This window comes from Ochotona curzoniae, unplaced genomic scaffold (genome assembly GCF_017591425.1).
Source record: "Ochotona curzoniae isolate NIBS_2020 unplaced genomic scaffold, NIBS_Ocur_1.0 contig_3520, whole genome shotgun sequence".
Classification (NCBI taxonomy): domain Eukaryota; kingdom Metazoa; phylum Chordata; class Mammalia; order Lagomorpha; family Ochotonidae; genus Ochotona; species Ochotona curzoniae.
Window position 1 is genome coordinate 8,337,638 of NW_024465894.1, and position 24,264 is coordinate 8,361,901.

General features: G+C 42.7%; 1 protein-coding gene across 3 annotated transcripts in view; it reads left to right on the top strand.

Annotated features, from left to right (window-relative positions):
• PTPRT (protein tyrosine phosphatase receptor type T) overlaps window positions 1–24,264 on the top strand; it is a 918,862-nt gene that overhangs the window by 238,920 nt on the left and 655,678 nt on the right. For all 3 annotated transcript variants that reach the window (XM_040981459.1, XM_040981457.1, XM_040981458.1), the window contains exon 2: window positions 21,131–21,256. In XM_040981459.1, coding sequence (XP_040837393.1) covers window positions 21,131–21,256 — 126 coding nt within the window. The remainder of the gene's footprint in view (window positions 1–21,130; window positions 21,257–24,264) is intronic.

A 24,264-nucleotide genomic window follows, 5' to 3' on the forward strand; every position in this document is an offset into this window, starting at 1 on the left:
GTGTGTGTGTGTGTGTGGTGCATGTATCATATATCATGTATGTCATCAGATATCACTGGTGCTAGAAAGTCATAGAAAATACCTTAAAAATAAATGTTGGATTCATATGGTACACTATACATAAGCTATTTCTAAATGAATTAGAATTTTAAATGCATTCCTAATTAAACAAGAGAACCAAAAGAATAAAACAAGTGAATACTTATTGCCTATGCTATTTCAAATACCCGAGTGTCAGATGAGCTATGTGGGTAGTTCAATCCAAGTGAGGTATGATGTTCAGATTTTGCTCTGTGCTCAAGAGTGTGCATGTATCAAAACAAATTCAGAGTTTAAAAAAAAAGACAAATAGTAAAATGCAAAGAAAATGATACCCCTACCACATCAGAATCTTGCAAATTAGAATGCATAAGCAGCTCAGCTGCCACATGAGTGAGTGACATAAACAGGGAATTTATAAATGAGGAAATGGCCATCAAACTCATGCTAAGGAACCCGTATCACCGAATATTCAAATAACTGAAAACTGAAACACTAAGCCTGTGCGTTTCACACTTAAACTGACAACGATTAAGAGCAGTGACAACACTTGTGAGGAAATTAGGGCTGAAGATAGTCTTCTGCATGGTAGATGTCAACCGAGCCTGCTGTTCGAGAGGCGATTGGGCTGTGCGTGTGTTTGTGAAATTACGCATGCCCTCTGACCTTAGAAATCTGACTGTTAGAAAATTACCCAAAGAGAGTAAGTGTGGAAATGCCCTCAAGCTTATGTCTTTGCTGCATAAACAGTAAAATATTAAAGCAATACAAGTAAGGAATGACCATTTGGTCTAGTAGATATTAAGGCGTGTGGGATGGTGACTGTTAACATTAGGTTCAAGAAGAATCTTAGTGATGTAGGAAAATATTCCTTATTGACAAATGTAATTTGAAGCAAGTTGAAAACTTTCTCTTCATATGGGTTCTAATTTTCTTTTTCTTTATTTTTTGAAAATAAATGTATACACATATATACATATATAAAGAAAAAAGCCTCTAAAGCTTTAGATCGAAGTATTAATGGATAACTCCTGGAGTAGTGAGTTTTGGGGAGATTATACTTATGCTTTCCAAAAATTGCTTGCAGTAACAATCTGTTACGTTTGCAGTTGTAATAACACCAATAAACCAGACACATACATACATGAATATTCATATGCATAGATTTATGTATGACGACGTCCACACATACACACGCAAAGGAATGTCCCTCTATCATGTACATGTCTTTTGGTTATTGTTTATTCAAACAGTGCAGTACTGCCCAATGCATTGGTGTCAGTAGACATTTTAAATATTTCTCAGTAGACATTTTAAATAAGGGTAACCAGAGTATTTGCAAGTTTGTATCTATCAGTAGTTATGACTTGTTAAAATGTGTTATGCCTACACTTTATAGGCCCTCTACTCCTAATAACAGCAATAATAGCTAGTATATATTTAGCCTTTAAAATGCGCCAGACATTTTTTCTACATGTCGCATGTTTATTGTCTCCTTTAATTTCTGTAAGGCATTCTCTGAGCGTCTCTCTGTGTGTGTGTGTGTGTGTGGGCACCAAGACTCAAAAAGGACATAAAGTAAGTGTTCCATTTTTGAGAGCAGATGCATGGTTTAAGAAAATACTCTCTTTTGAGTCATCTCAAGGAGTGTGATGCCGTCATTACCTCGTCCTCGATTTCACGCATACAATGCTGTTGGGTTCATCCAGGCTCTGCAGAAGAAAAGGGCTTTTCCCGAGGCTCAGAGGGTGTTGAAAGCACCAATACTCTCCTGAGTTTGTGGAGTCAGTTTTCTTGCAGCTCACCACCCCCCATAGCCATCATTTCTTGCTAAGTTTTTGATAAGAAGCAGGCATCAGTTTCCTTTTCCCACGGAACACTGAAGATTACCAAACTAACTAGAAAACAAGGAGGGAGAATACAGAAATTCCCAGGGATTCCACCACTAAGGTTGTTTTGCTTCTCCACAAATTCCTGGCACACTGATGCTGTTCACCAAAGACACAGCTCTGTTTCTCCAGGCTTGCCCCAAGGAACCTCCTAGGGATGCAGGGAGGCTGCTGTGAAAAATCTCTGTAAGAAGTCAGAGGAAAAGATGAGGGTGATTCCAGCGAGTGTGGATCAGAACCGTTCGCAGCCCCCAGCCTGTGGCAGGATTCTTGGATGGTCCTTGGGGCTGGGGTCTGGGATATGTCTTATGATGAGGCCTGGGGCTTCTTTTGAAAAACTGTCTTCAACCTGACAGCCAGCAGGGATAGAGGAAAAGGTAGCTGGCTTTTTGGCATCTGCTTCAGAGGTTCAAAGGTGTGATTGAGGCCTGGAGGGAGCTGTGAGAGAGAAGAGGGGAGGAAAGCCCTGGGAAAATTAACCAGATTCGAAATCACCGATTGGCCTCAGCATGTTTTAGCAAACTGGGAAAAATGTCTGAATTATAGTACTTTGGCAGAGGCGAGGACAATAGTGATGTTTTCTAGCACGGTTGTTGAATGCTTTTCTCCCCAAGGTAAAATCTGAAATGTTTGCATAAAAGCAACTGAATATCTGTGAATGTCACAGCTCTTGCCTCCCAAGGCCCACCCGATCCGTTAACCTGAGGTCTGATGTGAATTCGGGAAAGTGTGCATCACACACATGTGCAGCTATGCAGGGGCTGCAGAGGTCAACATGTGCTGGACAGGCTTCTGTTGCCTCCAGCAGAAGGGTGGCGTGACTGTGCCTAGGGCACTAGCCACTTGTGAGGCTGGCAGGTGCCCATCCTGTGAGGGTATTTCAGAGCCCCATGCCTGTGATGTTATTGCAGCATCAGCTTCATGTTTTGATGTCACTTCACTTTTCCAAGGTGGGAGGGCGGGGTGGGGCACGGGGCGACATTCTCACATGCTCATGTATGTTAGTGAAAGAATCAGAATACAAGATAACCTCATTACACTGGTTGGGACGGCTGTGATTCCTCTCCAGCTGTCCCTTCACCGTGCTGTGCTTTTCAGGGTCAGGGGTGAGACGTGAGAGGGGTGGGTTCTTTAGAGTAGTGAAGACTACTTTAAGGACCTGGATAAGTAGAAATTAAAGATTAATCTGGCTTAATAGAGAAATCTAAAACATTAACTTTGTTTAAAATATTTTTAACTCTGGAATTTTTGCCATAACATGCATTTTCCATGATCTTTCTGAAGTACCATGTGTGCATGACATTCAAGACTTCTTTTATAAACAAACTATCTGCTTTTAATTTTGTTTTTATGTTAAGTATTTGATATACTCTCATGAACATGCATATGTACACCCGTATTTCCTTATGTGTAGTTAAAACATCATCAGCTGCCCTAGAGTGAAAATGGCTTCCAGGAACACATTTGCTATCATTACCATGTAGATTATTTATCATTTTTCAGAGCACAAATCATTTTCAATGCTCTGAAATATTATAGCATTTACATAAAAGAAATTTTACAGATTTCTCCAAATTTGGCCAAAATCCTAACATATATATGACACTGTATGAATAATATCTTGTGATCTTGGAGACTTCAAAAAAATTTTTAAAAAGCAAACTATGTATTTATTTGAAAGGTATGCTGAGAGAGAGAGAGAGAGAGAGAGAGAGAGAGAGAGAGAAAGAGACAGACAGACAGAGATCTTCTATCCACTGGTTTATTCCCCAAATGGACAGAATGGCTGGAACTGGGATGGTCCAAAGCCACGAGCCAGGAGCCAGGAGCCAAGAGCTTCCTTTAGGTGTGCTGTGTGGGTTGCAAGGACCCAAGGACTTGGGTCTTCTGTTGTTTCCTTGGAACTGGATCAAAAGTGGAGCATCCAGGACATGAATTAGCACCTAAATTGGGTGCCAGTGGCACCTTCACATAATATACCATAATGCTGGTACCATTAGACTTGAAAGTATCAATAACAGTAAACAAAGGTAATCAACCCACTAGATGGAACATTCAAGTTTCTCTATTTAAAGATGACAAGGTAAAATTGTCATATTGTAGGAATAATCTCAGAGATACCCTCAGAAATGTAAAGGAAAAAATTTGATGACTAATAAAAATGTTTCTCTGGATAGCCAGTGTTTGTGGTACTTGTTGGTAGTTAGAAATGTGTTGTTCTGATTTCTCATTTTAAAGAAAATATTCTTTTATTCCCCGCCTTGAGGAAAGCTCCTTCCCCAACATGTATACACTTCAGCTGACCGTTGAAACTACATCTACACCTGGGTGGGTGTTTCTACCCTTTTTATGGTATGGAAATTAAAACCGAGAGAGGTGATGGCGTTTGTCCTGGGTACCTTGTGCATGGTCTGGGCTCAGTGGGAGCTTCTGTCAGTGGGTCTTTTTGTGCTGTCTTCCCCAAGGGACGTGCTGGGATGCAGTAACTGCTTCTCTCTACTCTAATGGAGTTGCCCCTGCTCTCTGCTCTCAGCTCTTTGGAGGTGTGTCTGGTTGTTTCCTTTCTGCCCATGTCCCTCCACTTGATGGGTCAGGAGAACTTATTCATTTGATTTCAAGCACAGTCGGCCCCTGGGGACAGCAGCTGTCCTAAGAGCTGCTCTTGGTTCTTACTTGAAAATATGCTCTGCCATTGTTCTCTGTTTTCACCTTATCTTCTGTCTTCACCTTTCAGTTCGGGACATTATTTCAAATGAGAGCTTGGTACCAAGTCTCTGGGGAGACTGAATTAGAAGGAAAACAACTAAAGCATCCTCAAACCGACAAGGACCCAACATGCTGTCTTGTGACAATAAGTATTTTCGTTTTATTTATAAAGACAGAGATGAAAAGAGCTATTTGATCTTTTGGTTCACTCTGCAAGTGCTTGTAAGAGCCAGGGTTGGACCAGACCAAAGCCGGAACCTGTGTGGCAGGAACCCACATCCTTGAACTACCACCTGGTGCCTCTTAGAGTATACATTACATGGAGATGGAATTATAAGCAGAGCTGAACTTGAACCCAGGCACTCTGACATAAGATGTAGGATTCCCCAAATGACAACCCATGACAAGCTATCCCTTCAAGTGCTCTTGCTGTAAGAAAGGGGTTGCTAGGTTGGACCCTCTTTCATTTCCCCCTTATGGGCCCATCTCAAGATCACTGACAAATTTGCCTTCCTCCTCTCAATACTGCATATTTTGTGGTGCATCAGTTCCAGACATGGTGAATGGGCCTACTTTGTGCTGTGTCTTCCAAGTCAATGAGGGAAATATTGAAAACCTCCATGCTAATGGCTTCTCTGCTGCTTTTGCTCCTTTGTGCTTGTGTCTGTCGTGCGGGCTGCTTGGTTCATGATAAATCCGCCTTTATGCCACCATCTTTCTCACTAATGCTGCTTTGGATTCTGCTTTGCACATTTCAACTTTCCCTGGAGACTTTTTATGAACCCACAGATCTGTCATCCAGTTCTATTGTCTTTTCATTTATCTTGGTCTCTCGCTGTGGCTTTCCCTTCTTTCACGAAGGGTGAAGTTGGTTTGCAGGCTATCCGATACTTAATGCTTTCAAGAGCATCCTGTGGATTGTTTTAAGAGACAGTCTCTAGGCTTCCACTTTTTTTTTTTTAACTCAAAATAGGATTTGTTTTTAGTTTGGACGTTGTAGTTGCTGGCTATAGGTAGGAGATGCAAGGAAGGACAAGACATTGGGAGCCCAAAGCTGGTGTTCTATGAGTATTAGAGGCTAGTGATACTGCTGCTTATTTGCAGGGTAATGTGTACTGTCGAACTTGGGAGAGCTGATAGCGTGGCAGGATCTCCTAGGGATTTTCAGGAAGATGACGTTTAAGCAGTTTTTTCTCCCATGTTACTATCTCCCATGTTATAAAAGATGACTCGACATTGTTACGTCTACTTCTGTTTTCTGCAGAAGCTGGCGTTCTGTTTATTGTGAGTTCTTGTGTTCTGTTGGTAGCTTTCCCTATGTCCAGTGTTTCCATAAACACTGTGGTAGATTTCTGAGATGGACTTTCAGATTCTTCCTGAAAGACCCATTATGTTTTATTGAGCTAGATGTTTATTTGATTTACTTGAAAGGAAATGGGGTGGGGTGAAGGGGAAGAGAGGTGTTGATTGATTTGCTGGTTTACTTCCTAAATGCCTACAACAAACAGTGTTGGGCCAAGCTGAAGTCAGGAGCTGGGCACTCCATCTGGATCTCGCACAGGAGTGGTAGAGTCTCATGTACTTGCGCCATCTCCTGCTGCCTCCCAGTGTGCAGCAGGTGCAATGCTGGGCTTGGAAGTGGAGCCAGGGCTCAAACACAGACATGCCCAAATGGGATGTGGTCATCCCAAGAGGTAGCTTTACTGCTGTGCCAAAGGCCTGTCCTCAGTTCTCCTGTAAATGGAATATGACTTGGCCAAGGTCTTACAGCCAGCTGTCTGCAGGACCGAATCTGTGATGCAGGACTCTTGTGAGCCACATGCATCCTCAGTCCTGGAATCCTCCTGGCTCTTCCTGTCAGGCCCCGTGTTGTCCAGTGATTTAGTAAGAGGCAGCTTTGTCAGAAATTCATTTCTGTCTTGAAAGATTTTAGCCCAAAGAGGAGTCATGCTGGCAGGGTGGGTGCATTCATAGTATCATTTGCTTTGAATCTTTGCATATTAAAAAAAAAGTGCAAAGGCTGGTATTGTGGCATTAAATCTAGAGCTGCCATAATTCCTTACAGGTTCCAGCTGCTCCACCTCTCTGCTAATGTACTTAGGAAAGCAGTGGATGATACCCCAAGTGTTTGGTCCCTTACATACACGCGGGTGATCTTGAAGAAGCTCCTTATTGGGCCTGTCCAGCCCTGTCGGTCGTGGGCTTTTGGGAAGTGGAACAGGAAGAAAGACCTCTCACCTTTTTGCCCTCTTTGTAACTCTGCCTTTCAAATACATAAAATAAATCTTTTCTTAAAAGCATGCTCAGAGCTGGAAATTGCGGAGTGCTTGTTTCATGTCAGCACCCAGGCATTGGAGGTAGGAATCAGGCGACTTTGAGGTCCCTAAGTTTTTTTTTTTTTCTTTTTTTAACCTCAGGAACCTTAACAACTGCTTATCTCATTTTGAAATGTCCATCAAAGACCAATTCTTTAATTCCTCATCTATCTGTGCCTTCATCGAGGTGATTTCTGTCTCCAGGGAACCAACCTGTCACTGTTTCACAGATGGGGAAGGCTTCCTGAGCTCGCTGGGTGGCCTTCTTGTATAGGCGTGGTTTCAGCTCCCATTATGGGAGGAGAAATCTCAAAACATGCTGATTTCCATCGTCCCCTTTTGGAAATGCCCCTGCCCTGGCGTCTGTGATTTAGATCTAGCTCAGTTTACGCTCTGTCCTTAAACCCTCCCATTCTACCTTTAATGCACATTTAGCTGGTCATGGTAGATGTAGCAGGCAAGCACGGATTGATTTGTAAAAGCTCAGCTGTCTGCAGGGGCATTCTGCAGCTCACCATAAACATGAGATCCTCAATGAGTATTTCATCTACATTATTAACAGGTGATTTATGTCATGCTGGATGCAACTATTGAATTTAATGGATTAGATGGAGCCTTAGTCTTTTCCAGTAATTGAATGTTGATAGATTTGTAAAAACCAATTGCATAACCCACAGTTGTCATATAACCCTAAATGCTTCTTAGTCTTCCTTTCATGTGGCACAGTACCCCAGAAAGATGTTGACCTTTGAGGATAAGAGAGCAAGTCAGAAACGCAGGGACTAAGCTCTTGTTGGACTCTCACTTTCTGCAACTGCTTTAAAAAATAATTATTGTTATTTATTTGAGAGGTAGAGTTGATGTGGAAGATGCTAGGAGCCAGCTTCTCGAAGTGACAAGGTGCATGTGTTTCAGCAGAGGGAATACAAAGACCCTGAGGCTGTCAGGAGCTTGGCTTGGGCTTCTGAAGGGCTCAGGCGCTGATGCAACTCCAGCCAGAAGCCAGTGTCAGCCTGTTCTTCTAGGGAAGGACTCCTGGCTCCCCTCCCCTCTCAGGCTTTCCTTGAGATGGGCTGTGACCTGTGGCCACATGTCTCTTTTATTTCTCCCTTAAAATAAAAATGAAAAAAAAAAAAGACATCAGTGTTGAGTGAGGAAAGCTGAGTGGGCAGAGCTCTGGCCTGGGCCCAGGGTGTTGGGTTCAGTCCTGGCTCTGGACCTCTTCTCTTTGTATCCTGGCCCTTCTTACAACTGCTTTTTTACTTGTAAAGTTAGAAACTTGGTCAGGCCATCTTTTCTCTCTTGATGTTTGATGGCATTGCAAAATCTATTCCCACTGTATCTTTTCTTGTGGGGGGAATATTTTCTGAGTGGGACAGGGACAGTTTTGAGGGTGGTTTAATCTCTGGTCAGAGTCTAGGCTAAAACATTTCCACCTGTTACTACTGATGTTCCCTGCCACCATCTTCTCCTCGGCAGTGGGAATGAGTTGCTGACCCTACTAACAAGCTGTTTCATTATACTTCCTTCTGGCCACCACAGTGCATCTCAGTGTCTGTTTACAAACTGGTGCCAGAAAGAAGGCCAAATGGGCTGTCACATCACACCATAGTCTCCTCTTGCATGAATATATGTTCCAGACAAAGATTCTTGGAGAATCATATGGAAAAGCTGGGCTGAGCTTACTTCCAAAGGACAACTGGCACTCTTTGAGTCTTGGCATGTTCAGATGGGCATGACGGGAGCACACAGCCACAGTTTCATGGAATGTCGGGCATCCAAGGGCCCTAGGAGAGAGTTTACCTCAGTGCCTCTATTCTGTGTTACGTGACTCTGGGCATAGAGGCCACAGCACTGGCCTGAGGTCTTCTGCCAGTCATTCATGGAAGAGCTGGTGCTCACCATGCTGTTAGTAGCCTATCGTGGTTGTCATGGCTGTTCTCTACAGGCTGTGATGGACCAGCTCAGATACAGATTCTTCAAATATTGTGTTAACCTTAAGTGATTATACAAATTGAACATGTATCACATAGTTAGCTCTTCCACCTCTAGTTCATTCATTGGTGTTAAATATTAATTATCCTAACACTTATTTAGCCAGTGTCCCAGTGCTTTACTAATATTAGATCTCCCAAATCTTCCTAACAACCCTAAGAGATGAGTACTATTATTACCCTAGTTTTACAGGTGGGGAAATTGAGTCACATAGAACTTGGCCAAGGTCATGCACTTCAGTAAAGGAAATTGCAGAGGCTAGCTGTTGGCCTTGGAGCGTATTTCCACCACTGCCTAGCTAATGACATGTCTGATAGGGTGGGCATGTTTGGGGGCACTTATCTCATAGAATCTTTTCATTTACTCTGAGAAAACCAGATCTGGCAGGGATGTGAGAACACAGATGAGATCCTGGGACATTACTCAACTAGCCCTGTGCTTTTCACACGGCACTGTGCTACCGTAGATGTGCAAGCACGTTGCTGGTCTAGATGATGCCTGACAGCAAGTTCTTTATTTTCCCATGGAGTTCCTTGGCTGACATTCACCTTTGTTGTTTGTATTCTTGGACCTAATAGAATGAGCTGAATTAACCTGAGTTTCCACACACTTTCATATAAAGGAACCAAATGAACAGATATGACACTGCTGCCCCAATCCTTGGGGAATTTCCAAGCCATTGGGGAAGCAGCATCTTACAATAAGTTCAGTGTTCCAAGAGCTTTAAAATACTTTTTTTCTCTTTCAAGCATATTGTTTCTATCTGTTGAGTCCGTGAGTGTTTGACATTGGATGACTTTATAAAACATTCTACTAATTGGATTTGTTAAAGCAAATAAATCAAACACTAATTGGAACGTGCCCTGCCATTATTTTTGCTTACTGAATTAGATATAATGGTGTGAAGGCCTTCTTATCATATTTGTGCACTTATTTAAACACCCCCCTGGCACACATTTCTTCAAATTCAATTAGATATTAAAAAAAAGAGTAAAATTTATGCAAAGCTGGCTTACATTCTTTCCAGGGGCAAGACTTAGCTCCCCATGATAGGCTGTTCCTCATGAACAAGCCCCACTAAAATAATGCCCAACCTTCCATTGCATCTATTGGCCTGACAGTGGGATTGTGGTGAAGTGTACGTAGGATGCATGTATCCACAGCACATGACAGCTTCCTGGGTGATGATGTGTAAGTCGGCTTTTACACAGGCCAACACTTGGTTTAATGCTCTCCTGTCACCATCTTGAGTTCTTAATGATTTTGAAATAAGAGATCACCACTTTGTGCTGCACCACACACCACAACTTTGGTACCTGATGTTGACCTTGGTGTGGTGACTTTGGTTCTTAGACCTTCTGGCCAAGGAGGAAGTCCTGTCTCAGTCTGTGTATCAGTCACTTTGGCCTTGGAGTCCTCATCTGTAAAGGGGGTGATGCTACTTCTCACCGTGAAGACCACAAACGATAATGTAGGTGAAGTGCTTACTTATGTTGTGAGAGTTAGGAGGCTACACGCCATCCTTGTCCTAATGACCGAGTGTGTAGCAACAGAAGGCAATGAGACACATGGTTCCCCTGCTGTTTCCCAAAGGAAGTAACATGTAGAACTGAGAAATGGGAGGGACCTATCAAATGCCCCTGAAGGAGGTGGGGTGGGTGCTGCACTGTGGCTTAGTAGACTACACATCTACCTGTGATGCCAGTTCATGTTCCAGCTGCTCCGATCTAGCTCCCTGCTTATGACCTGGGAAAGCAAGCGGGGATGGCCCAGGTCCTTGGGCTCCTGTGCTCTTGTACCTACATGGAAGACCTGGAAGAAGCTTCTGGCTATCAGCTTTGGACCAGTCAATTTTGAGCCATTGTGGCCCTTTGGGGAGTGAACCAACAGAAGGAAGATCTCTCTCTCTTTCTACTTCTCTGCAATTCAAATGAAGATAGATTTTTTTTTTTAAGATCCTGATATTGGCTCTCAGATGGCAATACAGGATTCTGTGCTGAAATTCACCAACCATGTTGACCACGGAAATCTTTATACTCTTAGAGTAGAAGTCATCAAAATATAGCTCACAGGCCAAATCTAAGCATTCACTATGGGTTTTTTTTATATCTCACAAGTAAAGTTTTATTAATTTAAATGGTGATGAAAGTCAAAATACAAATACTGTTTTCGTAGCATGTATGAAATCCAAAGTACAGTGTTAATCAAATTTTATTAATTTTAATTTTGCCTATTTTTAAAAATAACATTTGTTTGCTTGAAAGGCAGAGTGACAGAATGAGGGAAAGGTCGAGAGAAGGGAGAGATGGAGAAGGTGAAATAAAGAGGGGGAGACAGAAAAAGAAAGAGAGAGAGAGAAAGAGAGAGGAGAGAGAGAGAAAGACGAGACAGAGAAGATGAGGGAAAGAGAGGAGAGAGAATCTTCCATTGTTTGGTTACTCCCCAAATGGCTGCAATGGCCAGGTCTGAACCAGGACAAAACTGGGCTGCAGGAACTCCATCTTGATCTCCCATGTGAGTGTCAAGGGCCCAGGCACATTAGCAAGAAGCTGGATTGAAAGTAGAGTAGTTGGGTCTTGAACTGGTATTACAAGACTGGGATTAATCTGCCTTGAGACAATGCCAGAGCTACTATGCCCATTCTGGTTGTATCGTTTGTGGCTGTTTCTGTGCTACAATGGCCTTGATGAGTAGTGGTGAGTAGCTGGCCTGCTCTGCTAGACAAGATTCCAATGTTGCCTCAAGACTCCAAGCCCCTGGTGTATGTATCTAATATATGATATTACATATATAGTAGATTTTACTTCCTTTGTTAGGTTATATTATAGTGACAAAGGTGAAGAAATTTTGCACATGTAGCTGAGATCTCATATCCGTTGGCTCCAGTTAATTGAAAACATTTATGTTTGATGAACTTGACTCAATTCGATGAATCCTTAAAATGACTTTCTCTCAAAATGAATGGTTTTAAATCTGAGGGGGCTTATGGAGTGACACTCATGGAAAGGGACTATGAGCAACATCTAAGGGCTGAGAATGGCCCACTGGGTGACAACCAGCAAGAAAACCTGAATGTGGTGTATCATGTTAAAGTGCCTCCCACAACACGGGTATCTGTTAAGGTCACTATGTTGAGTTCTGGATGTTCCACTTCTGATCTGGCTCGCTGCTGATTACCTGCAACATTAATGGAGGATAGCACAAGTGCTTGTGCCCTTTCTACCCATGTGTGAGACTCACATGGAGCTCTGGGCCTCTGGCTTCAACCTGGCCCAGCACCAGCTATTGGAGGGAACCTTTGAGGAGTGAACCAACAAATGCAAGAACTCTTCCTCTGCCTCTTTCTATCACTCTTGCTGTTCCTACATCTTTCAAATAACAAATTTTGTATTCAGGAACGTATGCAGCTCAGCTCACACCTTGGTTTTGACTTGTGAGGTGTTGAGAAAAGAAACCAATGTAGCTGTGCTTAGAATTTAGCCATCAGATACTGTGATTAGATTGAAGATGCTATAGATAAGGCCAACCCATGCTCAGGTGCAAATAAATGCAAGTGTTACTATTTTTTTATTGCTGTGTGTCTCTCTTCGTCCTCAGCCATTGAGGAGCTCTGGTGACAAGTTTCCATTTAAAACCTGGGGAGAGTGATGTGTATCACGTACTCATGGGTGGAGATCGACAGATGGCAACATCTGGGAAAATTCTGGTCTTCCACTTTTACAATAAAATGTTATTGGAACACGGAATGTGGCCAACCCTCCTTTGTTTAGATATGATCCATGACTGCATTGGGTAGTTGAGACCGGAGCGGTGTGAACGCAAAGCAGACAATGCATACTCACACCTTGCTTCTTTACAGAAAGGTCTCACTGATGTCTTGGAGAGCAATGCTTTTGGGATCACCTGCCTGCATAGACATATGGATCTGCAGAAAGCTGTAGCCTCTGGTACAGAGCCTGGCACATGGCACAAGCCCAACAAACCTTTAGTTCCTTTTCTGAACCTAATTCTGTTTAAGAATATATAGGATCATATCTGAGAAGGAGGGTAACAACTCAGGGCTATGGATTTGAATGTTTAATCCTTTGGGTCTGAGGGAAGCTTGGGTTTCTTCTTTTCCTGTTTTTATTTTAGGATCTTTTCGAGGGAGACTTTCCTCTGATGATTGGAAGATAGATGGAAATAAATATTGTTTGCATGTCTCAGGATGAGGATGGTCTAAGGCATGCCTGCAAATCTCACACACAGTGTTCAAGGAGCATGGGCAGGGTGAAAGAGAGGAATTTGTGGAGCAGCACCTCTCCTGGAGCCAGTATGTTACCCAGATAGGTTTCATACAGGGAGGCCTCACTGGGGCTTAAAGGGAGCTGGCATGAGTTCCTGGAGGCTGTGTTGTGACTTAGCCACGGTCACTGTGGCAGACCTGTACAGTGCACTTGGAGGATAAGATTGGTGGGGCCAAACAGGCTATAAAATTAACTGTCCCATAAGAAGGTGGCCACTGGGAGGAAGTGGCCTAAGACAGACGTTTAGATGTATCATTTTAAACTGGGAGTGAGACTTGGGCAGCATGACTGAGCCCTGATTCTGGAAGAGGAAGTCTAGTCACATTCAAAATGGGTGTAGGGGCAATACAAAATTCTAAGAATTTACTTCATTCTTCTTGCCTCCCATCAGTGGTCACAGTAATATAGCAGTGTTTGGGCTGGTATTGTGTCTTCTGTGTGCCTGTGGCTCTTGAGCATGGGAATCCCAGCTCCTTCTGATCTCTGGAAACCTTGAATTTGAGAACTGAAAAGCTCCTCATGATCATCTTATTCCATGATTGCGCTGTCCACCTGAAAATGCAGGCTCAGCACAGGGAAAGGGATGCATGCTAGGAGTTTGTCTGCAGCTGACAAAATTGATTGACAATCAGTTTTTTCTTAGCTGAAAAAAAAAAAGAAAATCCAGGAAGAATTGCTGGAAAGTTCTTGTTAGGTGTATTTTCTGTCCTGAATGGCTTCTAAAAACTTATCTCAGAGTCAAGGCAGACCAACAGGGAGCAGCTATCTAGATTGCATACTACTGGACTCCAATGAGTTGTGTTTTCATTAACTGTATGTTTGAGTGATGCTATCAACTTATATTGAGAGTAATTATGAGAAACAGTCTCATGGAACTTGTCCTGCACACTAGTGTGGATGGTGTTTCAGATAGGGGATGTTTTTTTCATTATGAGTTATAGGGTTTCTGTTACAAAAATTCCTTCTGAGAAATTCTTGTCTGATTTCAACATCTGTGCAAGATGAGCGATTGGCTTTTATTGCATGAACAGTGAGAGTCCAGCCTGTCACCATATTTTCCTTTTAATATTGGGTGTTAGGAGCTTGAGCCAAATATGGGAGGCCCTTTTAGCACAGGAAGATACAGGAAATTGTAGCCTGCATTCACAGCTTCCTCCTTCTGCCCCACTTTGCTTTCTTTTCCTGTCTTTGGTTTACTTTTGCCCCAACTCTGTGTTTTCTGCTTCTATGTTTACCAGTCCATCATGGCTGGGCCAGTGGCTTCTTAGATGGTGTCCATTTAAGTGTATTCCCAGTCTCCAAACAGCACAGAGGATATTTACATTTTCCTGGCTATACTTTCTGCTTTTCTGGGTGCCCTAGGGGCTCTTTGGACAAGTCATAAATCTTGGGTCCTGCTGGGATGTAGGCCTGTGTATGTGATAATGTGCAGGATGAGAACTGTTTCTGGAAAGTCTGTAGGAGGGACATTGTGATGACAAATGCTTGTAGAGTAGGGGAAAAACTGACAGCAGAACCTAAAAAATGGTTGACTCAAGGTAGAGTGTGGGGCTGCTTTGGACTCCACTTGACGTGAGCAACTCCATGAGTCTCTGTGGTCCTAGGCCTGCTGCCGTGGAGCCCAGCATCAAAGAACAAACTGTTAGGAAGGAAATACATTTGCTCCCTGGCTTCAGAATGAAGTGGCCACCAGGAACTCAGCAGGCAAGGGCAGTAAGATGGCCTAGGGAGCATCTTAGGGCCAAACTCTGTCATTACTTAGTTCAGGAGTAGCTGAGAGCCCACCAGCCCACCTATTACTGGTCAGAGACAGGGGACACAGAACAGCTGGTGCTGTGATTGGGAGCAATTGTTACTGTGATCTTGCTGGAGACTCATAGCCTAGTGTGCCCAGAGCTGTGACCATGAGTTCTCCTAAACCTAGCTAAAGGCAGATACTCATGTTTAATTCACTCTGCCTAATGGATATGCTTTTCTTTGTGCAAGCGTATGTCTGTATGAAAACTTTTTTTTTTTGGCGTCGTATCTTGAGTTTATGTATGTTTTGTATACTTGACTTTCTCTCCACTCTGAGAACTTAGTGAAGGTAAAGAAAACATCTGTGTTCCATGCCCCTACCCAGAACCTATAAAAAATATCTTGGCTGAATGTCTCTGATAAATGAAAGAATGGACACAAAGGGAGAAATTTGACACCTGGGATGCCATCTGAGTATGATTTATTTATTTGTTTTGTAACCACTGTGTTGAGGTAAGATGCAAAGGTCTCAGTGATACAGGACAAAGAAACATTCCTCTTTGGCTCCTGGAATTTGGATGCTGGTCTAGTGTTACTGGCCAGGGGACTCTCTTGGGGGCTTTCCTCCAATGAGTGTCCTAAACTTCTTTCTTGGATGTCACCATCCCCAGCAATAGCTTTGAAGATCTCACCCACAGCAAGGGACGGTCAGAAGGATTATTTGTAAGGGTTTCTTTGTATTAACCAGTTCTAGAATGGTGGCTCACTCTGTGACCCATTTCCAGGTTTTACAACATAGTCCCTGAGATGCAAGTTGATCCAGGAACATTCTTGTGTGCCCTAAATCAAAGAACAAAACAGTTTGCCATACACGTTGTCTTGGCCACACGTCCTTCCCTCGTTTTCTTCCTTACTTCTGGATGCTGATCTCAGCGTTGGATTCTCTGTCAACTCTTCATAAGAACAGGTTCTCCTTGCTTATCAATTCTAGCATATGAGGACCTAGTGTCAATGGCATTGACCTGATTCATTTGTCTCCCACAGGATATGCTCCACTGAGGTTAAGGTTATGCAGGCAGAGGCAGTTGGCACCTGTGAACCAGTTAGAATTGCTGCTGCTGTTCTTGTTGCTGCTTTTTGTTGTTGTTGGCTAGTTTTGCTTTCCTTTCCATTAAGTGGAGTGGGTAGTGTTTTCATATTTGGGACAGATAGGAAGGGTAATTGAGTGACATGAGTCTAGGATGATAATCTATAATTTGTCGGATAGGCAATGTAGGGGAGAGGGGAGAAGCTTGCTAGGTAAAAGTGTCAGATCTGAGGTTTGGAAGGACAGGTTGACTGCAATAGGCATTCTGTTACTCAAGTAGAGCTTGGTTTCTGTACAGCATCTATTGACATTGACCTCCGTTGTGTACCACAACAGTTTGCAACCATTGTGAAGATTGTCTTCAGGTGGAAGCTGGTTGGCTGCCTCTTTCCTTGTTTATTGAGTATCTTCTTTCTTCAGCATAGCTGAGATGAAGTCTCCCTGTCAGCTGTTCTTGATCTTTCCTCTACATCTTGAACTTCCATGCTTGCTTGTAAACCTTTGTCAGTCTCTACAGTCATTGCCCTTTTTCACTCCATTCCTCAGAAGGTAATGAGTAAATCATGGCTGTGGGGTGTGGCCAACAGTCTTTGGGAGGTTGGGTGCAGTGGGGGTAACATGGCAGCACAGGGTAGAGAACTGTTACAGGACATGCTCAGGCAGTAACATACTCTGTTATCTGTGAGTTTACTTGTTCACTGTCAGCGTGACTTACTAAATCATCATAGTCAGGGTCAATGATTACTCTCCCGATTTATGATAAGTGCTCGAATAGTTACTGAAGTGGTGAATTAATAAGTGAAATCAAGCAGATCCCAGGGAATTTTTCCTTGGCCAGTATATTTTGTAAGTTTCTGCTTTTCGTTGTATTTTTGGAACTCTGTCTCCATTTGTCTATGATCTCCTCCCCTCCAGTTTCAGCTACTTTGTGGTGCAGAGCAGCTTGTTATCACACACTCCTAACAGGTTCCACCCTCCTATGCATTAATTTATCTTCTGTTTTTGCTTTACACTGTAGTTCTTTTATTTTGACATAAGATGAGTATTTTTCTAAAGAGTCATTTATTTGAAAGGCTGAGATACAGAATGAGGGAGAGATGGATGGGTGGCTGGCTGGCTGGCTGGATGGATGGATAGATAGATAGATACTCTTTCATCAGCTGACTCACTGCTCAAATGGCCTCAGTAGCCGGAGCTCTGCCAGGCCAAAGCCTGGAATCTGAAACCTTGTCTAGTTCTCCCAGACGAGGGCATGGTCCTACGCACTCAGGCTGCCTTTCACTGCTTTCTAAGCACATCGACAGAGAACTGGTTGGGAAGCAAAGTAGAAGAAACTAAATCTGAATCTCTCAAGAGATGCTAACAGATGACAACTTAACCAAATATACCGCAGCGCTGGTCCCAGAGATAATATATTTTTATGTTGTAGTCAAAGTCTTTTTTAATTGTCAAAGCTCAGTGTTCTACTGAATAAAGAGTTCAACAGGCAACAAGGTAAAAATTATAGATAAGCAAAAATATAGCCAAGGGCTATGAACAGTAATCAAATGAAGAAATGTCATTTTACTCATATACAATAATTTAAAAAAATCATAGATGCAGAAAGCTACCTTAATGCTATGTTTGACAAAGATATAAAGCAAGATTTGGTAAAGCTATATTTACAGTAGTACTGCTGCATAATCATAGGCTTTTTTTTGTTTTTTGTACTTTCTTCATGACTTTTAGCTGGGAAATTCATGGTTAAGGAACCTGTAGATTCAATGTCTATTGAGGACCCACTCATCATAACCAGTGTCTTCCATGTGTTCTCACATGACAGGAAATAGGAACAAGTTTCCTAGGCCCATTTTTATAAGGGTGTTGATGCCATTGGTCAAGGTGCTGCTGAGGGCATTGACCTGATGACATAACCACCCCTACAGGTCTCCACTATTAGCTGCATTGTGTTGGGGATTGGCTTTCAGCATAGGAATTCTGGTGAGGCACAGACATTTATTCCACATTACTTAGTAAGGGCCAACACTTCTGGGCTTCCATATACAGCTAAAAAAGAAATGTGGAGATAGATTTGACATCACAGACTCTTTTGTTGTCTTCAGCATGGCCTCTACCACGTCTATCAGCAGGACCTCCCTCCGGGGTCTTCAGTGCCAAGAAGGGATTTGTCCTTTTGCAGCTGTTGGCAAGGTGGTGTGATGTTACAAGGAATTGTAGGCATAGGAGGCACCCAGCATGGCTCCTGTGTATTGTGCAGAATGTGCCTGGGCATTGTCTTAGTCTACTTAGGCTCCTGTGAGAAAACACTGTAGCTAAGTAGCAGAAATGTGTCTCTAGTAGTTCTGGTGGTTGGAAGTAGACCAAGGCATTAGCTAGTTCATTGTATGTGGGGGTCCACTTCCTGGTTCTTTGACGGTGCCTCCTGGTGTCTTTACCATTGTGGAAGGATCTTTTGGGGACCTTAATCCCAGTAATGAAGATTCTTACTCTATGTCAGAATCACTTCCCAAAAGCCTCATCTCCTAATACCATCACCTTGGGAGTTAGGACATAAGCATCATTTTCGAAGGAGCAAAATGGGACAGAGTAGAAGTCCCAGAATTAAATTCATGCATTTACACCCAACTCTTCTTTGACAAGAGTGCTAAAAAACATTCCCTGGGGAAAGGACAGACCCTTCAGAGGTGGTGCTGAGAAAATTGGATTTCTAAAATGCAGAAGTTTGAAACAAGACCCCCTATTTTACACACCACAAAAATAAATCCCAATTGGATCAAGGGTGTAAATAGAGTAGAAAACAGTTTCAAACTATGCAGCTGATAAAGGATTAATATGCAAATCATATCAGGAGGTCAAGAAACTCAACACCAGCAAGTTAATCCATTTAAGAAATAGGCAAATGAGCTAAATAGTAATTTTTGAAAGAAGTACAAATGACCAGCAGTCACATGCAGAAATACTCGGTATTGCTAGCTATTGTAAAAATTCAAGTAAATTAAATAATTACAAGAAAGTATAACTCGTTCCAGTTAGAATGGCTGGTTTCCAAAAGTCGAAAAAATAACAAATGCTGGCAAGCATGTAGAGAAAAGGGAACACCAATAGTCTGTTGATAGAAATGCAAATTATATGGCCATTATGAAAAGCAATATGGAGAGTCCTCCAAAAACTAAAAATAGATATACCACGTGACTCAGCTATCCCACTGCCAGGCATATATCCAAAGCACACAGAGCCAGCATATGAAAGGGATATATGAACTCTGATGCTTACGGTATTCCGATTCATATAGCAGAGTTATGGGTTCATACTAGATGGCCATCATAATGAGTGGATCAAGAAAACATGGTGTATATTTGCATGATGGACAATTTTTGTCATAAAGCAGAATGGAATTCTGACATTTTCAAGAAAATAGAACTGGAGATCATTATGCTAAGTGAAATAGGCCAAAGAAAGAAAAATTTCATGTACATTTTCTTATGTGGAAATTTATGTAGTTTTTAAAATGTACACCCCCACACACATGTAGTGCAAAAACTACGTGTATGCCATTTTATTTTGTATGTAGATATTTGTTCCTACAGTCGTCACAGAATCATTTCCCTTACACAGTAATATTTCCTTGTTTCTTCACTTCATGATCATTGCTGTGAATTCCACATTATGTAACAACACCTCTGCTTAAAAAAAAAAGATGTTTGTGTACCTGCATATAATGCTTGCATATGAAGTGACTATGGAAAACATTAGACATCATTAAACCTGTGTATACTCATGACTCTTCTTGGTGGTGGGCTGTATTATTTGAAATATTTTTAAATAAAAGAGTCAGAAAAATCCCACCTCAAACAAATGCTAAGTTCCTTGCAGATATGATTGTGTGTGTGATGTAACACCTGGGGTTTAAAGGTTGCAGAGGCAGTTGCAGTGAGTTCTTTGAATGTCAGAGAGATGGAGATAGAGGGTAGTGGAAAGACATTCTGGACGCTGTGGTGCCAGGGCCTGGCCAGCCAGCGGGGGCACAGGGTGCCCCCTGTAGGTTCAGCGGAGATGCTGTCTTCCTGCACTATGCCCCATTCGTTTCTCTGCCTTTTCTTCCTCTTTACCCTCCAAAATATAGCGAATTGCTGTTTCTCTGCAGAGATCAAGTTCTCTAATTGGAGCTTTATTTCTCCCCTTCCCAACTGTATGTTCTTTTTAAAGATTGATTTATTTTTATTGGAAAGGCAGATCAGATTTACTCAGAGAGACAGTAAGAGCTTCCATCTTCTGGTTCATTTCCCAATGTGAGAGCTAGATTGAGTCGCTGACCCAATCAGAGAGCTTTTGTATACATTTTAGGGAAGTGAAATAGCAGATGGAAGCTTTGTTTGTCTCTATGTTTGCTTCTCAAATAAATGAAAAATATTTAGAAAACAGTTTCATTTGAAAAAAATCATATGCATGTAATGGATTGCTGACTGGTGGATGATTTGAGGGAGGGGCTTTCAACACTGCATCGACTTCAAATGATTTTTCAGACTGTTTTTTGTTTGTTTTTTGTTGGAAAGGGAATGAGCACTGAGCGCAGTTAACTTTTCATGGTTGTTTTCACTTAATCCTGTGGCATTTTCAGAAGGTGACTATTTCTGTCTACAGCACAGATGAGGAACCCGGGGCATCCAAGTCCCCGGGTCACACAGATTTGCCAACTGGGATGTGAGTGGAGTTTGCCTGTTGCTCTCCCTGCTGCCTCAAAGCATCTCTCTCCAGGTTGCAGGAAGCAATTACAGAGGCATGCCTGGGCATTAATATTTCTTCCTTACAAGGAGACATTGCTGTTTACTTTCCAAGGAAGAAGTTGGAAATCAATGTAACTAGCCTTATTAACTTTTTAAAAAAGGGAGCCTACATACCCCAGTGCCATTCTTAAGAGCACCAAAGCAAATATCCAAATCCAATTTGCCTGCTTTCGTTGTTGAATCCTCTCCAGAGTTTAAAATTCAAAGCTGTAAATGAAGAGCCAATGAGACGTTGGTAACGAGGCGAAGCTCAGACACAGGAATGTATTTATCCATATCTCTTTGTCTGCAGGTGGCTGTTCCTTTGATGAGCACTACAGCAACTGTGGTTATAGTGTGGCCCTGGGGACCAATGGGTTCACCTGGGAGCAGATTAACACTTGGGAGAAACCAATGCTGGACCCAGCAGTGCCCACAGGTATGTAGCTATCATGTTTGGGATGGTTATGGATGGGAATGGTTAGCTTTTCACTGTGACTGCTAAGGGGAGGAAGTTCCTTATAGACTCAACTGTGTGGGAATGAAGTGGATAATCCTTCAGGCAGCGAGTTCTGCATTCTTAAAAGTGTTCAAGCAAGACATCATTATGCGACAGGAGTCCTGTGTCACCTGGATTCATGTACTTTTTACATTTCTTTTACATTTATGATTCTGAAGTTTTGCTACAATTTGAGCATTATGGGGTTTTGCTTGGGACCCTGGGGGCAGTAGGGTTTTAGTGAAAGTAAGAGCTGCTGAGGAATCTGAAGTCATTAGTTTTCTTTCAAGCCTCATAGATGCATGTTATTTAGACACAGAAAAACTTTTGTTTCTGAATAGTATTTGTAAAGTCAGTATCCTGACATCTGAGTACCAGACTTATCCTTTGCTAAGGACTTATCATAAATGCTTGCCGGCAATCTGCATGAGGTACGCTCAGAGGATTTGAGAGGATCTAGTTGGAGTGCCACACGTTTAGAGTGTAGTATGCCTGAGCAAGGCGAGTCTTGATGGTTCTTATTTGGTGACAAGCAGGAAGGACTGCAGCTCAGTCAACGTTCAGAACACATCCCAGGACAATATTCTCCCTAAAACAGGTGCCAAGAGTGTTAGTTTTGGAGAAGGGAAGCCATTTCCCACATGTGCCCCGTGATCAGGGGCACCCTTTACCCCACACATTGTTGGATTTGTACCAACCCCTCCCACTGCCCCTTCTCTGTCTCCCCAATCGACTGGATCCTATGTGCTGGAGTTCTTCAGGTTTAGACTCTACTGTTTCCATGGATGGCTTAGTCACTGCTTGGCCTTGTGGTACCTGTATACTAGGGATACAAAATGGACACTTTCAGCCTAACATCTCTTCTGAACTTGAGCCTGCACAAGTCACTGTCCACTGCCCTGTCTTCGTGGCTACCTCTGGAGAGGAGGTTTTGTAAGATGCCACTAAGCCAGAGAAGATGCTCAGAGAAGTGAGGATGTGTTCTCATCGACTTTGACTTTGGTCCCCACACAAGCAGCCACTGCACTGGCTGGCCTCTTACTGTTCCTTTTCAAGGTAGAACTTGCATAAACATTTGCTGAGTGTTGATACAGCACTTGAGCATAATAAAGCTGTGCTGTGGTGCAAAATTGAGCACTGAAAATCTGATAAATCTTTTCATGAGGATGGTCTCCAACAGCCACATGTGGTCTTTGGTCGGACTGTGTGGGCAAGTTTCCATGTCTGTGGATCCATGGTAATGTTTAAGAATGCTGCCTTTTCACTCAACATATCCTGATTTAGATGATGGACTCAGAATTCCAGACACCTGTGTTAATTGAAGCACATCTGCTCTACACTGCCTGAACATATTAGATATTAGCAGAATAAATATAGATCATTTAGTGTGTATATGTATTTGTGTGTGTATGTGTGCGTGCACACATATTTTTTTTTCCTGCTCAACTTTAGCTTACCTGAAATCTTGTAGGGTCTTGTAAATTCTTCAAACTAAACATGTCCAGAATTGAAGTCTTGGGCAACCCATTCCCTCTTCCCTGTCTACTCACTCACAAGTGCTCCAGGTTCTGGAACAGGACATGTCATCTCACTGGCACTTACTCAGATGACCAGGGCCGGCACTCTTCCCTCTCTTTCTTCTTAACCTTTTTTCTGTTTTGTCACCTTGTTCTGTCATTTGATTTCCCAAGGACTGCTTGAATCTTGCGAATACAGAATGTTGTTAGTACTTCCTGGGTAACTGGAAAACTCCTTAAGGTGCTCCTTCCCTTACTGCATGGACATGAATGCATCCTCCACACAGAAGCCAGGAACTGTTCCAGAATATGGGCCTGCTCAGTTACTTCTTCCTTTTTATTTATTTATTTATTTATTTTGTCTTAAATCCTGCGTACGAGTTCTCAGGCTCCCTTTTGCTCTGAGAAAAATAACTGAGCCCTGCTGACGCCCCAAGACAACCCCACCTAAATGTTAAGCCCCATCATGCTCCATTTCCCCCATGGAGTCATGCTGACTCCTTTCAGGGGCTGGGGTGCTCTGCTTCTCTCCTGCCGGAGACACCTCTGCTTCTGCTCCTTATTCCACATCCTCCAGCCGATTCAGTCTGAGCCAGATACCTTGTAACAGTCTACTCCTCAGCAACAGACATTGAGCTGGTCTTCATCCTTGGTTATACATTTGACCCTCGAGGTAAGAAGTCCTACCTGAAAAGGGACCATGACCATCCTGATAACAGTGTGGTCTGCAGTACCTAATACAGGGTCTGTGCAGAGTAAGCATCAAATCCTATTCTCTTGGATGTATTCACATAGTTCTTATCATGCCTTTGTTAAATGAAGAAGTGATAACAAACTTTGGCAAGACCTTCCTTCCCTCTTTTACATGATCACGGCCTTTTATCGTTGCTTCTGTCTCTCCCATTTTACAGATGGGAAAATCAGCAATTGCCGTTCTCCCCTGTGCCACATTTTCTCCCCAGAGATGCAGCGCTTCCTTCTAATCTTCATTTCCTCAGCCCCTCATTATGACAGCGAGTCGTTTCATAAATATTGGAGTGTGCTAATACAATCTTCTGAGCTTTTCTAAATAGAGGCATTTGATAATGATCACAAAAGTGATTCTGTCGTGATGTGCCTGTGGATTTCAGTGGCTCTGTGCGCCTCATGCGCAGAGAGGCATGAAAGTGGTTTTGGATTAGGCAAAGCTGTTTGTTCTTCACATGGCAAAGGCTGAAGTCTTACCTTTGCTTCTGTGATTTAGCGGTTTCCAGCTTTTTGGAAATCTGAATCTGTTTACATGCTCCGCAGCCTCTTACCCATCACCTTCCTTGTGATGGGCTCTGTACCAGCCATGGCCTAAGTCAATCAGAACTTGTCATTTTTGTCACTTAATGCCTCGGGTAGCCTTTACTGGCACACAGGATAGAATCTGAATTCCTGCACATGGTT